The sequence below is a fragment of the Lithobates pipiens genome, unplaced genomic scaffold (genome assembly GCF_037356315.1).
Source record: "Lithobates pipiens isolate NorthernLeopardFrog02 unplaced genomic scaffold, aLitPip1_a1.2 Scaffold_23, whole genome shotgun sequence".
In the NCBI taxonomy this organism is placed as follows: domain Eukaryota; kingdom Metazoa; phylum Chordata; class Amphibia; order Anura; family Ranidae; genus Lithobates; species Lithobates pipiens.
Window position 1 is genome coordinate 2,432,568 of NW_027507785.1, and position 15,249 is coordinate 2,447,816.

The 15,249-nt window shown below is 44.9% G+C and overlaps 1 protein-coding gene across 1 annotated transcript in view; it reads right to left on the bottom strand.

Annotated features, from left to right (window-relative positions):
* Nucleotides 1-13,259: 13,259 nt before the first annotated feature.
* Nucleotides 13,260-15,249, bottom strand: part of LOC143926786 (vomeronasal type-2 receptor 26-like) — an 80,094-nt gene continuing 78,104 nt past the window's right edge. The window contains exon 3 of the mRNA XM_077450834.1: nucleotides 13,260-14,233. Coding sequence (XP_077306960.1) covers nucleotides 13,341-14,233 — 893 coding nt within the window. The 3' untranslated portion in view covers nucleotides 13,260-13,340. The remainder of the gene's footprint in view (nucleotides 14,234-15,249) is intronic.

The following is a 15,249-nucleotide window of genomic DNA, read 5'->3' on the forward strand; positions in this document are numbered from 1 at the left end:
TCCGTCTTCGGGGGTCTTCTCGCCGGACTCCTCCGCTATGTGTGTGTAGCTCTTTTACTAGCGGAGGAGTCCGGCTTTCTTCCTCCCCGCCGCCGGCCTCTTCTCCCGACTTCGGGGGTCTTGTCCCCCTCTTCGGTTCTTCTGCCGGGCCACCGCGCCTTCTTGTAGCTCTTTTACAGGCGGTGGCCCGGTCTTCTGTCGCCGCTGTCGTCGTCGCCGCCGCCGCCTTCCGTTCTTGTTCTTCTTCTTGTTCTTCTTCTTCTTCTCCTGGAGATGTTGACTCGACGAGCTCTCCGGCCGGAATGCCAGGGACACGCTCCGCTGCCACTTATATAGTGACAATGGGGCGGTGTCACATGGTATATGTCACATGGGTTGGTCACATGGTGACCCCGCCCCCTTACGATGTCATAGTCCCCATGTGACATCAACCCATGTGACCAACCCATGTGACATATACCATGTGACACCGCCCCCATTGTCACTATATAAGTGACCGCACAGCGCGGCTCTGGCATTCCGGCCGGAGAGCTCGTCGAGTCAACATCTCCAGGAGAAGAAGAAGAAGAACAAGAAGAAGAACAAGAACGGAAGGCGGCGGCGGCGACGACGACAGCGGCGACAGAAGACCGGGCCACCGCCTGTAAAAGAGCTACAAGAAGGCGCGGTGGCCCGGCAGAAGAACCGAAGGCGGCGACAGAAGAACGGAAGGCAGCGGCGACAGAAGACTGGGCCACCGCCTGTAAAAGAGCTACAAGAAGGCGCGGTGGCCCGGCAGAAGAACCGAAGAGGGGGACAAGACCCCCGAAGTCGGGAGAAGAGGCCGGCGGCGGGGAGGAAGAAAGCCGGACTCCTCCGCTAGTAAAAGAGCTACACACACATAGCGGAGGAGTCCGGCGAGAAGACCCCCGAAGACGGAAGACCCCCGGAGCTGTGCAATAAAATATTTTTTCCCCTGTGTTGTGTTTTTTTTTGTACTTTATTTCACAGGTGAATGGGTAGGGGTACATTGTACCCCATACTCATTCACATAGGGTGGGGGGCCGGTATCCGGGGGCCCCCTTCTTAAAGGGGGCTCCCGGATTCCGATAAGCCCCCCGCCCGCAGACCCCGACAACCAACGGCCAGGGTTGTCGGGAAGAGGCCCTTGTCCTCATCAACATGGGGACAAGGTGCTTTGGGGTGGGGGGGCCGCGCGGCCCCCCCTTCCCCAAGGCACCCCCCCATGTTGAGGGCACACGGCCTGGTACGGCTCAGGAGGGGGGGCGCGCTCGCTCGCCCCCCTTTCCTGGCCGGCCGGGTAGCGTGCTCGAACAAGGGTCTGGTGTGGACTTTGGGGGAACCCCCACGCCGATTTTTTTCGGCGTTGGGGTTCCCCTTTAAGCCCATTCCAGGCGGCGGAGCCCGCGACGTCTCCTTCGCGGGCCCCGCCTACCTGTACACGCGCTCGAAATGGGCGGATTTGCCTCCTCCTTACGTGGGCGAGTCCGTTCATTTCAAAAGTTGAGCGAACTGTTTGCCCAACCTTGTTCGTCAAACAGTCCGCTCGTGTGTGGGCAAGTCCGCTCATGCAAATTTTGAGCGGACTGTTTGCCGAAACTGTTTGACGAACAAGGTTGGGCAAACAGTCCGTGCGTGTGTACGCGGCCTAAGTCTGCACCAAACACTACACTAACACATAGGCACACACAGGTACACAACCCTATCGATCACCCCCCCGATCACCCTCCCGATCACCCCCCTATCCCCCCGCCCCCCCCCAGTCACAGTGTCACTGATTGCAGTGATCATTTATTTACTGATCACTGCATTCAGTGTCAGTTGTGACAGTAAAAACTGTCAGGGCAGTTAGTGTTAGGTCCAGGGTATCCCCCTACCACCCCCCAATAAAGGTTTAACCCCCTGATTGCTCCTAGAGTTAACCCTTTCACCCCCTTTTGCCAGTGTCACTAAGCGATCATTTTTCTGATCGCTGCATTAGTGTCGCTAGTGTCGCTAGGTAGCTAGTTATTTTTTTAGGTTCACCGCCAGGTTTTTATAGTGCTAGGTACCCCGATATACTACCCAATAATGATTTTAACCCCCTGATTGCCCCTAGTTAACCCTTCCACCCCCTTTTGCCAGTGTCACTAAGCGATCATTTTTCTGATCGCTGCATTAGTGTCGCTAGGTAGCTAGTTATTTTTTTTAGGTTCACCGCCAGGTTTTTATAGCGCTAGGTACCCCCATATACTACCCAATTAAGTTTTTAACCCCCTGATTGCCCCTAGTTAACCCTTTCACCCCCTTTTGCCAGTATCACTAAGCAATCGTTTTTCTGATCGCTGCATTAGTGTCACTGATGCCGCTAGTTAGCTAGTTATTTTTTTAGGTTCACCGCCAGGTTTTTATAGCGCTAGGTACCCCGATATACTACCCAATAATGGTTTTAACCCCCTGATTGCCCCTAGTTAACCCTTTCACCCCCTTTTGCCAGTGTCACTAAGCGATCATTTTTCTGATCGCTGCATTAGTGTCGCTAGGTAGCTAGTTTTTTTTTTAGGTTCACCGCCAGGTTTTTATAGCGCTAGGTACCCCCATATACTACCCAATAATGGTTTTAACCCCCTGATTGCCCCTAGTTAACCCTTTCACCCCCTTTTGCCAGTGTCACTAAGCGATCATTTTTCTGATCTCTGCATTAGTGTCACTAGTGTGGCTAGGTAGCTAGTTATTTTTTTAGGTTCACCACCAGGTTTTTATAGCGCTAGGTACCCCCATATACTACCCAATAATGGTTTTAACCCCCTGATTGCCCCTAGTTAACCCTTTCACCCCCTTTTGCCAGTATCACTAAGCGATCGTTTTTCTGATCGCTGCATTAGTGTCACTGATGCCACTAGTTAGCTAGTTATTTTTTTAGGTTCACCGCCAGGTTTTTATAGCGCTAGGTACCCCGATATACTACCCAATAATGGTTTTAACCCCCTGATTGCCCCTAGTTAACCCTTTCACCCCCTTTTGCCTGTGTCACTAAGCAATCATTTTTCTGATCGCTGCATTAGTGTCACTGATGTCGCTAGGTAGCTAGTTATTTTTTTATGTTCACCGCCAGGTTTTTATAGCACTAGGTACCCCCATATACTACCCAATAATGGTTTTAACCCCCTAATTGCCCCTAGTTAACCCTTTCACCAGCGATCACAGTATAAGTGTCACTGGTGACGCTGGTTAGCCAGTTAGTTATTTAGGTTCCCCGTCAGGTTTTTATATAGCGCCAGGGACCCCCATATACTACCTAATAAAAATTTGAACCCCCTGATTGCCCCTAGTTAACCCTTTCACCAGTGATCACCGTATAAGTGTTACGGATGACTCTGGTTAGTTAGTTTGCTTTTTATAGCATCAGGGCAACCGCCATTTATTACCCAATAAAGGTTTAACCCCCTGATCACCCGGCGGTGATATCAATTAGGTTTTAGGGTCAGGGTCTGAGTCGCCCCAGGCAGCGCTAGGTTAGTGCCAGTACCGCTAACACCCACGCGCAAAGCATAAACCTCCCGTAGTGGTATAGAATCTGAACAGATCAATATCTGATCTGATCAGATCTATACTAGCATCCCCAGCAGTTTAGGGTTCCAAAAAAACGCATTGTTAGCAGGATCATCCCAGATACCTGCTAGCACCTGAGTTTTGCCCCTCCGCCCAGCCCACCCAAGTGCAGTATCGATCGATCACTGTCACTTACAAAACACTAAACACATAACTGCAGCGATCGCAGAGTCAGGCCTGATCCCTGCGATTGCTAACAGTTTTTTTTGGTAGCATTTTATATTTAAATCAGGAAGGCAGTGCTTTTCTGGGTCCCGTACGTGGCTAGGCTCCCAAAAAGTCCCCCACATGTGGTATCCCCGTACTCGGGAGAAGCAGCAGAATTTATTTTGGGGTGTAATTTGACTTATGCCTATAGCATGTGTGAGCAATATATCATTTAGTGACAACTTTGTGCAAAAAAAAAAAAAAAATGTAATATTCCTGCAACTTGTGGCAAAATATAAAATATTTCATGGACTCAACATGCCTCTCAGTAAATAGCTTCCTACTCAGTAGAAGCAGCAGAATGTATTTTGGGGTGCAATTCCATGTATAACTATGGCATGTGTGAGCAATATATCATTTAGTGACAACTTTTTGTAAACTTTTTTTTTTTTTTTTTTTTTTGTGTCATTATTCAATCACTTAGGACAAAAAAAAAATATTCAATGGTCTCAACATGCCCTTAAGCAATTTCCTTGGGGTGTCTACTTTCCAAAATGGGGTCATTTGGGGGGGGGGTTTGTACTGCCCTGCCATTTTAGCACCTCAAGAAATTAGATAGGCAGTCGTAAATTAAAAGCTGTGTAAATTCCAGAAAATGTACTCTAGTTTGTAGACGCTATAACTTTTGCGCAAACCAATAAATATACGCTTATTGACATTTTTCTTTACTAAAGACATGTGGCTGAATACATTTTTCCCTAAATGTATGACTAAAATTGAGTTTATTCGATTTTTCTTATAACAAAAAGTAGAAAATATATTTTTTTCTCAAAATTTTCGGTCTTTTTCCATTTATATCGCAAAAAATAAAAATTGCAGAGACAATCAAATACCATCAAAATAAAGCTCTATTTGTGGGAAGAAAAGGACGCAAATTGTGTTTGGGTATAACATTGCATGACCACGCAATTACCAGTTAAAGCAGTGCAGTGCGAAATTGTAAAAAGACCTCTGGTCCTTAGGCTGAAAATTGGTCCGGGGCTAAAGTGGTTAAGGAATAGCAGACTGTACCTCACTCAACCCTATGTACTGTAGTACCCTATACCTTACCAGTCCTTATAAGGACCTTTGTGGAACAAGTAGGTTGTGAATGATTAGCAGACTGTACCTCAGTCCCTATACTGATAAAGGACTACTGCAGCAGAAGGGCAGCAGTCAGCAGTAGTGCACCTCAACCCTATCTATTGTGGACCGATACCAGTCCGTAAGGAATAGCAGACTGTACCTCACTCAACCCTATATACTGTAGTACCCTATACCTTACCAGTCCTTATAAGGACCTTTGTGGAACAAGTAGGTTGTGAATGATTAGCAGACTGTACCTCAGTCCCTATACTGATAAAGGAATACTGCAGCAGTAGGGCAGCAGTCAAGTATAATATTCTTTCTATATTTGGAAGAAAGAATATTATACGTGTACAAGCCTATTACCATACCAGTCCTGAAAAGAACTTTTGTGGACCTAATAGTAACAGCTAATGATTAAACTGACTGTCCCTGCAGCACACAGCATCCTGTCCCTCTCTCTACACTGACAAGACAGGCTGCTGCAAAAATCAGTAGCACAGCAGTGCCTCAAACCTATATCCTGAACTACACCTAACACCTATACCAGTCCTGAAAAGAACTTTTGTGGACCAAATAGCTAGCGATTTGGGTCACTGCAATCTCTCCCTGCTCCACACAGCAACCTCTCCCTATAGTGACAGAAGAAAGAATGTAAAATGTCCGCCGGATCGGGTCTATTTATAAGTTAGGGGGAATGTCCAAGTGTCCATGTGCTGTAATGTCTCAATTGGCTGTCCTGTACCCCATGATGGATGTGTCATCATAGGTCAAAGTTCTTTTACACAGTAAACACGGAAGTCTGCCGGGCGAATAGCGGCAATAGTCTGCCGATCGGGCAGACGGCGAACAGCCGAAATTCACTGCGAAACGACCGCCAGGTGAACCGTTCGGCCATCCCTAGTTGAGATAATAACATCTGCACTGTCAGTAGGCTTAAGAACCCAAATATGTTAGAAGAGGTATAAACACATATCATGGTGGTTGTGTAGCTCGTACACCAGTAGCTCGATGTGTTTCACGGCTTTAAAACGCTCTTCAGGAGCAGACATGTAAGATATCTGCAATAAGAAAATATTTGGCTAGGTAAGTATACTAAGTCAGGGTAGGGGAGGATGAATAAAGCCCCCCAAAACCATATAAAACAAGATGGCTTACAAATATGTGTGCACTGGAAGGCAGGGCGCCAAGGACCTCGGGCCACCCCAGAGCATCAGTGTCATCCTGAGCTTCATTTAAAGTCCCACTTTCTTCTTTTTTGCACCACCGCTGCTCCTTGCCGCGGTGACGCTTTTGTTCACATTTTTGGATACAATGCTTTGCAGCAGGGCTCATTCCTGCACTCCAACTAGAGTATATGGTAGAGGTTGCAGTGTAGTGGCACCAGCACCAGTGCCTAAGGCCCAATTTTTCAGCCCCTGTTTTTTTTCCAAAATAGTTTTTTATTAAGATTTTCCAATTAGTACAATTTATGGAGCAGGTTACAAATGACATGTTAGTAAAATCACCAGTATACATTGTGTAATCATGTTAAAGATCTTAAATGTTTTAGGCATACTAAACATACTAACCAGGATACAATGGTCCATAATATCAATGAAGATTCGTGGGCTTTCTTTGTCCATCTAAAGTAGTTCGCGACAGCACCCTGCCTACACCAGCACCCCGCACGGGATCTTGCTGTGCTAGTGAGGCAGTGCACTGTCTAATATTTTACTATGGTTTTCATTGTAATCATTCTCTAAAGCCTGCTTGCTTTATCCTCTTTGTTTTGTATACCAATCTTTCCAGCATTTTCCATTGTTTGTCAAAAGCTATGCAAGAGTTCTTCCTAATGGCTAAAAGTCTTTCATAATGATAATTTAAGTTTACTTGGGTGACAACTTCTGAAGGGTTAGGAACAAAAATGTTACGCCAATGTCTAGCAATAACTAGTTTTGATGTGGTCATTATGTGGAAGACTACAGTACGGTAATTTGGTGGATATTCTTCAATGCCCAAATGAAGAATTGCAAATGCAGGTGCAGGAGGTCTTATGATACCTGTGATTTCTGCTACCATACCAAAAATCTTTGTCCAGTAGCTGGTTAGGTTTTTGCAGTTCCATAATATATGAAAGATGTAACCTGTGTTTCCACAGTCCCTCCAACAAAGCGAGGACTGGGATGGGTACATTTTAGCCAGTTGGTGCGGGGTCCTATACCATCTCGCCAATACTTTTTGGGTTAGTTCCCAATGATTTATACAGTGAGAGGCAGTATAGTTGTATTTTAGCATCGCTAACCACTTTTTTTGTTCAAAGTTATGACCTAAATCTTCCTCCCATGCTACCATAGGTGGGGTTTTAGTAAACTCTTGTTTTAGTTGCAATGTGTTATAAAAGAGACCTATTCCTATGTTTGTACGTTCCGGTATCATATAAAGCTTCCAAATCTTAGACTGTACATTAATTAAGGGAGGTGGATATTTATGTACAAATGAGACAACTTGTCTATATAGGTATATACTTGATTGCGATAGTTCATACTTCCTCCGTAAGTATTCGAATGAGTGAACCGTCCCCTGACTCATCAGTTCATCTATCCATAATATACCTTTATCCTTCCAGGGAGTAAATGAACTGTACGGGAGGAGTATTTCTAGCGTTTCCAAAGGGACCCTGACAGCAGTGCACGGAACGTCACTATCTTTGCATGTTTGCAAGTGTCTCCAGGCCATGAGCGAAGCCTGTAGAGTGGGGGAGAGAGAAGTCTTAATGGTCTTGGCTTCCATATATCTGCTAATAAAAGATGTAATAGATGCAGAATTTTGAGCATAGCAGACTCTATCATTACCCAATGTTGCGTCTCACCGGAGATAAACCAGTGCCCAATTTGGTTAAGAAGATTGGACCAATAATAGTCCTTAATGTCAGGCATACCTATTCCCCCTACTCTGCGATGTTGAATAAGATGTTTGTGGGAGCATCTTGCCCTTTTCCCCTGCCACAGAAAATGTTTGAGTGCATTTTGAAGACCTGATATATGAGTGTTTTTAAATGGGATTGGGAGTGTACGAAATATGTACAGTATTTTGGGGAGAGCTAACATCTTGAAGGCCGAGATTTTTCCTACCCAGGACATTTCTACTTTTGTGATACGTTTTAGCAATTCTCGTATGTTCCCTGTTAAAAGCTTAATGTTGGCTTCTGCTAGTTGTGCTACCTTTGGTGTCAGAAGAATTCCTAGGTAGGGTATCTGCTTTTCCGCCCATGCGTACGGGAAGTGACGCTGTAGATGCGATCAAGTGTGGTGGTTTATGCCTAAGTCCATTGAATTGACTTTATAATAGGAACGTTTACTAAAGTAAGTAAGAGTGTCATGCGCAAACTGCAGTGATATGATAGGCTTTGTGAGAATTAAGATAACATCATCCGCAAATGAATTTATTACATGTGTATCTTGTTGTATTTTAAAACCTGTAATATGGGGTTGAGTTCTTATCGCTTCTGCCAAAGGTTCCATCATTAAGTTGAATATGGATGGAGAAAGCGGGCAACCTTGGTGCGTTCCGTTTGTTATTTTAAATTTCTTAGAGACGAGTCCAGATGTAAGGACTTGCGTGGATGGGTTTGCATATAGGGCTAACGTCACAGAGAGAAAATTTCCCTGAAAGCCGAATTTACATAGGACTCTTTTCATATAGCCCCAATGGATTCTATCAAACGCCTTCTGTGCATCTATCGAGAGAAGCATAGAAGGCGTTTTCCGTGATTCTGCTAGGTGTATAATGTTTACTAAACGTCTAGTGGCATCAGATGCTTGTCGATTTTTGGTAAATCCTGACTGATCTTGTTTGACTAACATAGGTAAAATATCATACAGTCTCAAGGCGAGCATTTTGGCATAAATTTTGACATCCGTGTTCAACAGATATATTGGACAGAAATTTGCTGGTGTATCGCGGATTTTACCGGATTTGGGGATAGTAACAATATACGCCTTTAACATCTCTTCTGGAAATGTACCTTTGTTTAGGGCTTCATTAAATCGTGTCAATAAATTGGGTATTAGAATTTGTTTAAATTTGTCAGTCCATCTGGGCCTGGGGCTATTCCAGAGGGTAGGGACATTATGATCTTTTCTATTTCTATTGCTGCAAAAGGGGTATTTAATAAGTGGCTGTGATCTTCTGAGAGCGTGGGGAGATTGAGTATAGCCAAGAATTCCTCTATATCTTTAATAGCTGGTTGGGCAGTGTCTGGGTCATCTGCTATATTATATAAGGACGAATAGTAATCCGCAAAAGTGTCTGCTATCTCCTGGGGATTTATCAGCTTTGAAGAGCTCTTAGGGTGACATATGTGTGATATTTTGGCTTTGAATGAATGAATGAATAAAATACTTGTATAGCGCACAATACGAACTGAATCGCCTCTAGGCGCTGTGGCGAGCTTGATCATCTGCTAAAAGAGGAAGGTCTTGAGTTTTTTCCTAAAAGCCAGGTGATTTTCTTCCAGGCAGATGTTGATTGGTAGAGCATTCCATAGCCGAGGCCCTTGGACAGCGAATCTCCGATCCCCCTTGGATTTATACCGGGCTTTGGGCTTTGGATCTCTGAACTTTAAGGGGATTAGCCAGAAGTCCTACCTGCTTTATTATTATTTGAGTAATAGTTTAATTTCAGTTTTCTCATGTAGTTTTCATGAGAGCACAGCATTTCTCTAAGCCCTTGTACACACGGTTGGAGAATCCGTCGGAATGTGTCCTATCGGACTGTGTTGTCGGATAATCCGACTGTGTGTGGTCTGCATCGGACTGTTTCCGTCGGAATATCCGTCGGACCAAATTTTCCAACTTGCTGGAAATATTTTCCGACAAACTGGTCCGATAGGACATACTCCGATCATGTGTAGAGAATTCCGATTGGACCAAGTGCCACGCATGCTCAGATCAAATTCCTACATCAAAGCTATTGGCTACTAGCCTGAACGTAGTCCCATCGTAACGAAATTACGTCATCACGTTCTGAAAGATCAGATCGACAACTTTGTCCGACCGTGTGTATGCAACAGTTTCGGAGAAGATCCGACGGACAAAATCCGACGGATTTGGTTGTCGGAATCTCCGACCGTGTGTACAAGGGCTAAGTGTGTGTCGATAATCCGAAAGTTGAGATGCTAATCTAGGGGAGGGGTTGGTTTGGTTTCGTAATTCTAGATCACGTATTATGTTTAAAGTTTCCGTGAGTTTCGCGTTTCTTAATTTCTTCATTTTGGCGTGCACTTTTATCAGAATTCCCCTTGCAAACGCTTTGTGACAATTCCAATTATTAAATATACCAGTGTCTCCAGGCACATTGAACTTAAAATATTCTTCTAAGTTACACAGAATCGCTTTATATGAATCAGGGTCATTTAGGACCGCTTCATTGCATCTCCACACATGTGTTTGTAGCAAAGGATCTCCCACTCTCGATTTAGACTAAGATTGGAGCGTGATCTGACCATGTTATATCTTTAATGTCTGAGTGGGATATTCTCTGGCGCAACATCTTGCCTGCTAAAAATAGGTCTATTCTGGAATAGGAATTGTGTCTTGACGAATGGAATGTAAACGATTTTTCACTTGCATTCAAACACCTCCATACGTCAAATAGCTCCTCCCGAAGAAGAAGATCCCAAAAATGAGAGGGATGTCTCTTCCCCGAGGAGGTGGTATCCAATTATTCATCTATGACACAGTTAAAATCCCCACACAAAAGTATGCTCCTCTCCCGCACCTGAGAAATTTTCCTTATGACCTTATTAACAAACTTAAGTTGCTGCGAGTTGGGAGCATAGACATTAGCCAATGTTACCTGCAGATTATCTATTGTACAAACCAATATTATAAATCAACCTTCAGGGTCAATTATAGACTTTTTGAGTTCAAAAGATACTGTATCTCTGATGGCTACCATCACACCTCTTTTTTTTTAAGTGAATGAAGCTTGAATGACATGAGGAAAGTTCGGATGGTAGCATTTTGGAGTTGCTTGCTTGTGAAAGTGAGTTTCCTGTATTGTCAGTATGTCCGCGCTGTGAAGATTGGCCTCCCTCCATAGGGATCTGCGTTTGGCAGGGTGATTTAAACCACTTGCATTGATAGATAATATTCTAATACCCATAATTGTTCATCTGTAATTGTTGGTATTCGTGACGGAAAGTTGATTGGAGATTTGGATGGTGTGGTAGTTGTGTCGAAGTGTTGATTGAAGTTCTGCTTAAAGGGTGGTAAGAGAATAGTAGAAATTCTTCAAACACGCATACCGATGCAGACAGTGTCCGAGATGGATTATCCAAGCGAAAAGGGTGTGAACCTAAGAGTTCTTGACCACTGTATCCTAAACAAAGGAAAAGTTTCCGATATCTTTGCCGCTCCATTTTTTTGTTAGAACCGTTGAGATCAACGGGGAACATCCTACTTTGTGAACCAAACAACTTAAGAACAAGGGTCCAAAGGACAGACGAAAAAGACGCCCACAACGGTGAGGTCAGGTACGGTGTCAGGCCAGCCTAGGTTTAGATTTGGCAGGACTCCTGGACGAAGGTGAGACACAAGTGGAGTGGGTGTCACTGGAGTCAGAATCTTCTGCTGTGCTGCGCTCACCCTCCTATCTCTGCATTTTTTCACCTTGCTCTGGCGGGATGGATGGCTGAGCGCTGTGCATCTGCGAAGGTCCGTGTCCCCCATCGCCATCTTGCTGTAGTCCTCTGCTGACTGCCAGATAGAAATCCGGCAGTTTAAGTGCTTGTGACTGCCTCCTCCTTGTTGACATTGTGTCGCTGAGTCTCTCCGCTATGCTCCGGTGATTCCGCTGTGCTCTGTGCACTGTTACGCCCACTGTGGATTTGTTAATTACCCCAGTGTGGAGCGGAGTTCCTCTCCATGCGGCCATCTCGCTCGGCGGTCGCCACGCCCCCAAGTGTAATTACAATTTTTGATGCAATGCTTTGCAGCAGGGCTCATTCCTGCACTCCAACTAAAGTATCTGGGAGAGGTTGCAGTGTCGTGGCACCAGCACCAGTGCCTAAGGCCCAATTTTTCAGCCCCTGTTTAACAAGGGCATGTAATTACAATTCTTGATATAATATTTCACAGGAGGGCCCGTTCCAGCGCCCACCAAGAGTAACTGTGAGGACTTATAGTGTTGTGGCACCAGCACCTCCACCACAACCACCAAGGCCCAATTTTTCTACCACTGTTCAACAATGGCATGTAATTACAATTCTTGATATAATCGTTCACAGTAGGGAGCTCCAGAGCCCACCAAGAGTCACTTTGAGGGCTTACAGTGTTGTGGCAACACCAACACCTTAGGCCCCCATTTCTGCAGAGCATATAGGGCAGGCCCCTACTTTCAATCATCCAACTTACAAACGTCTCCTACTTGCAAATGGAAGGAGACAACAGGAAGTGAGATGAAAAAAGATGGACGGCAAAAAAAATTATACAGGGGTGATAACCCTTCCCTATGTTTTCCAAAAAGCTTAAAAATAGATTTTTGGACTGGACCTAAAAGGGCTGGTAATGGGCATGGGGGGCTACCCATGCCATTTTTCTCAATGATTTTCATCCGTATTGCCTGAACCAGATATTATATTAAAACCGCAAGCAGTTTTAAATGACTTTTTTTCTGTTAAATGTCATTTTGTGCAGGGACTGTTCTAAACACGGGAAACATGTGGCACTTCACAGGCATACTATAGACACCCCCCAGGCACGATATTTAAAGGAATATTTCACTTTTTTCACTTTAATCATCATTAAAATCAGTGCTCCAGGAAAAAAAGCAGTTTAAAAAAAAATTTAGGCATTGACCCATGTCCCCTGGGGGAGGAGCCGGGTCCCCAAACCCTTTTTAGGACAACATCTTGCATATTAGCCATTAAAATTAGCACTTTTTATTTCAAATGTTCGAGTCCCATAGACTTCAATGGGGTTCTAAAGTTCGCACAAATTTTTGGTCTGTTGGAAAGTTCTGGTGCGAACTGCAGCATACGTTTCCTCTCACCCTGATCTGTAGATCCCACCCCATGATGAGAAACATCCAGTCAAAACACAGTAAAGGCAGCCAATCCTGGGAGAGTTGGAGGGGAGGGAAGGGGAGGGGAAGGGAGGGAAGGGGAGGGGAAGGGAGGGGAGGGAAGGGGAGGGGAAGGGAGGGGAGGGGAAGGGAGGTGAGGGGAGGGGAGAGGTGGGGAGAGGAGGGGAGGGAAGAGGAGAGGGGAGGGGAGAGGAGAGGATGGGGGAGGAGAGGAGGGGACTCTGTGTGGCAAGACTGGGCTCAAATGATAGGAAATCTTATTCTCTACATTATGACATCAAACAAAAAAAAAATTTGGGTTTACATCCACTTTAATAATGTTCATTCTCAATACATTAGCAAAATACTACAATTACCAATAATAGAGATAATGCTATAACTACTGGTAACCCAGCGTTGCTCCATACTTATTAGTGGATACATGTTTTTGTATTCAGGTCAGGTCTGAACAGAATTATGTAACATTTTGGGAAAAATATACAACCAAGAAGTCCAGAACTTGAGGCTATTAGAGCAAAAACCTCCACAGCCACCATGTATTTCCCTCTGGTGCTCAGATAGGCCGGGATCATGGCAATCCAGACACTGCAGAACACCAGCATGCTGAAGGTGATGAACTTGGCTTCATTAAAACTGTCCGGTAATGTCCTGGCTAAAAAAGCGATAATGAAACTCACAGCTGCCAGAAGCCCCATATATCCCAGGACAGAGTAGAAGCCGATAACTGAACCCTCATTACACTGAATGATGACCTTCCCCTGATAAGAGTGAGTGTCCCGATCCTGGAAGGGAGGAGAAATAGACAACCAAGTGACACAGATTAAGACTTGAACCAGTGATAAGACACAAATGATAAAATTGGGTAGTTTGGCTCCCATCCATTTCCTCCAGGGACTCCCAGGTTTGGTGGCTTTAAAAGCAATACACACCATGATACTTTTGGCAAGAAGAGAAGAGACGGCAACTGAGAAGATGACACCAAAAGAGGAGACACGGAGCATGCAGGTCACATCTACTGGATGGCCGAGGAACAAGAAGACACAGAGGAAGCTCAGCATGATGGAGACCAGGAGAAGATAGCTCAGGTTCCGGTTATTAGCTTTAACAATGGGGGTGTCCTGGTAATGTATAAATATCCCCAATATTAAACCAGTCAGAAGACAACAGAGGATGGAGACAGCCGAAAATACTATAACAATGGTGTCATCAGTGTAGGAGAGAAATTCCACCAATTTTGTAACACACCGATCCTTCTTCTTATTTGGCCATTCTTCATCAGGACATTTCATGCAGTTTTCACTGTCTGCAAGAAGAACAATACAAACACAATGAACATCGGGGTCAGAGCTTCAATCAGTGCATTTTAGGGCCTCAGGAAATTAGATTGGCCGTCACTACATCAGGATTTATCAATCTTCACATATACAATATATCCCATAGTCTGTAGACTATAACTTTCACACAAATAATATACACCGATTTGGGGAATTTTCACCAGAGAAATGGAACAGAATACATTTTTACCTAAAAATATGAAGAAAGATTATTTATTTTGAAAATGTTATAACAGAAACAAAGAGAAATGTGTCTGAGTAATTGTCATTCAAAATGTGAGAGCGCTGAAAAGGGGCCTGGACAGGAAGGGCGGGAAAGGTCAGGACTCTGTGCAGTCCAGTCAAGTTTCTTCACCCCAAACCAAGCCCAACCCTTGAAAAACAACCCCACACCATAATCCCCCCTCCACCAAATGATTTGGACCTATGCACAAAGCAAGGTCAAGGTAAAGGCAGGCGTTCCAATACTTTTGGTAATAAAGGGTATCTCTAATGGATCTGATCAGTCTTTACATTTCAGCTGTTTTGGGAGAGGTGAAGTTTTCTTTTTGTTCTATTGTCATCCACAATGCTCCATCAGTAGGGGGGGGATTGGCAGACAGACCTGACGAATCCTCCCTCAGTTACTGCGCCTTGGACCAGCAGGTTCCGAAACTCAGGAACAGACGGATCCATACCCCAGACCAGGCAGGTCTATCAGTGGCCACTGTTGCGGGGTGTCGGACACCCCATGACCGAGACCCCTCACGGGGCTACCCCGGTCCTGGAACCAGACCAGACCACACAGTCTCTCGAACAACTCCGGAACCCCGAACACATGACTCACACCCGTTTAACTACCCCCTCCCAGACTCCTCAGCGGGCCCGGCACTCTCACTGATTGGCTCAGAGAAGGCCGATACCCAAACATCCAACCAGACTTGCTTCTAGCTTGTCGTGTGCAACTCACCGTCCACATGATCAGGCAGAACTTACAAACACAGCC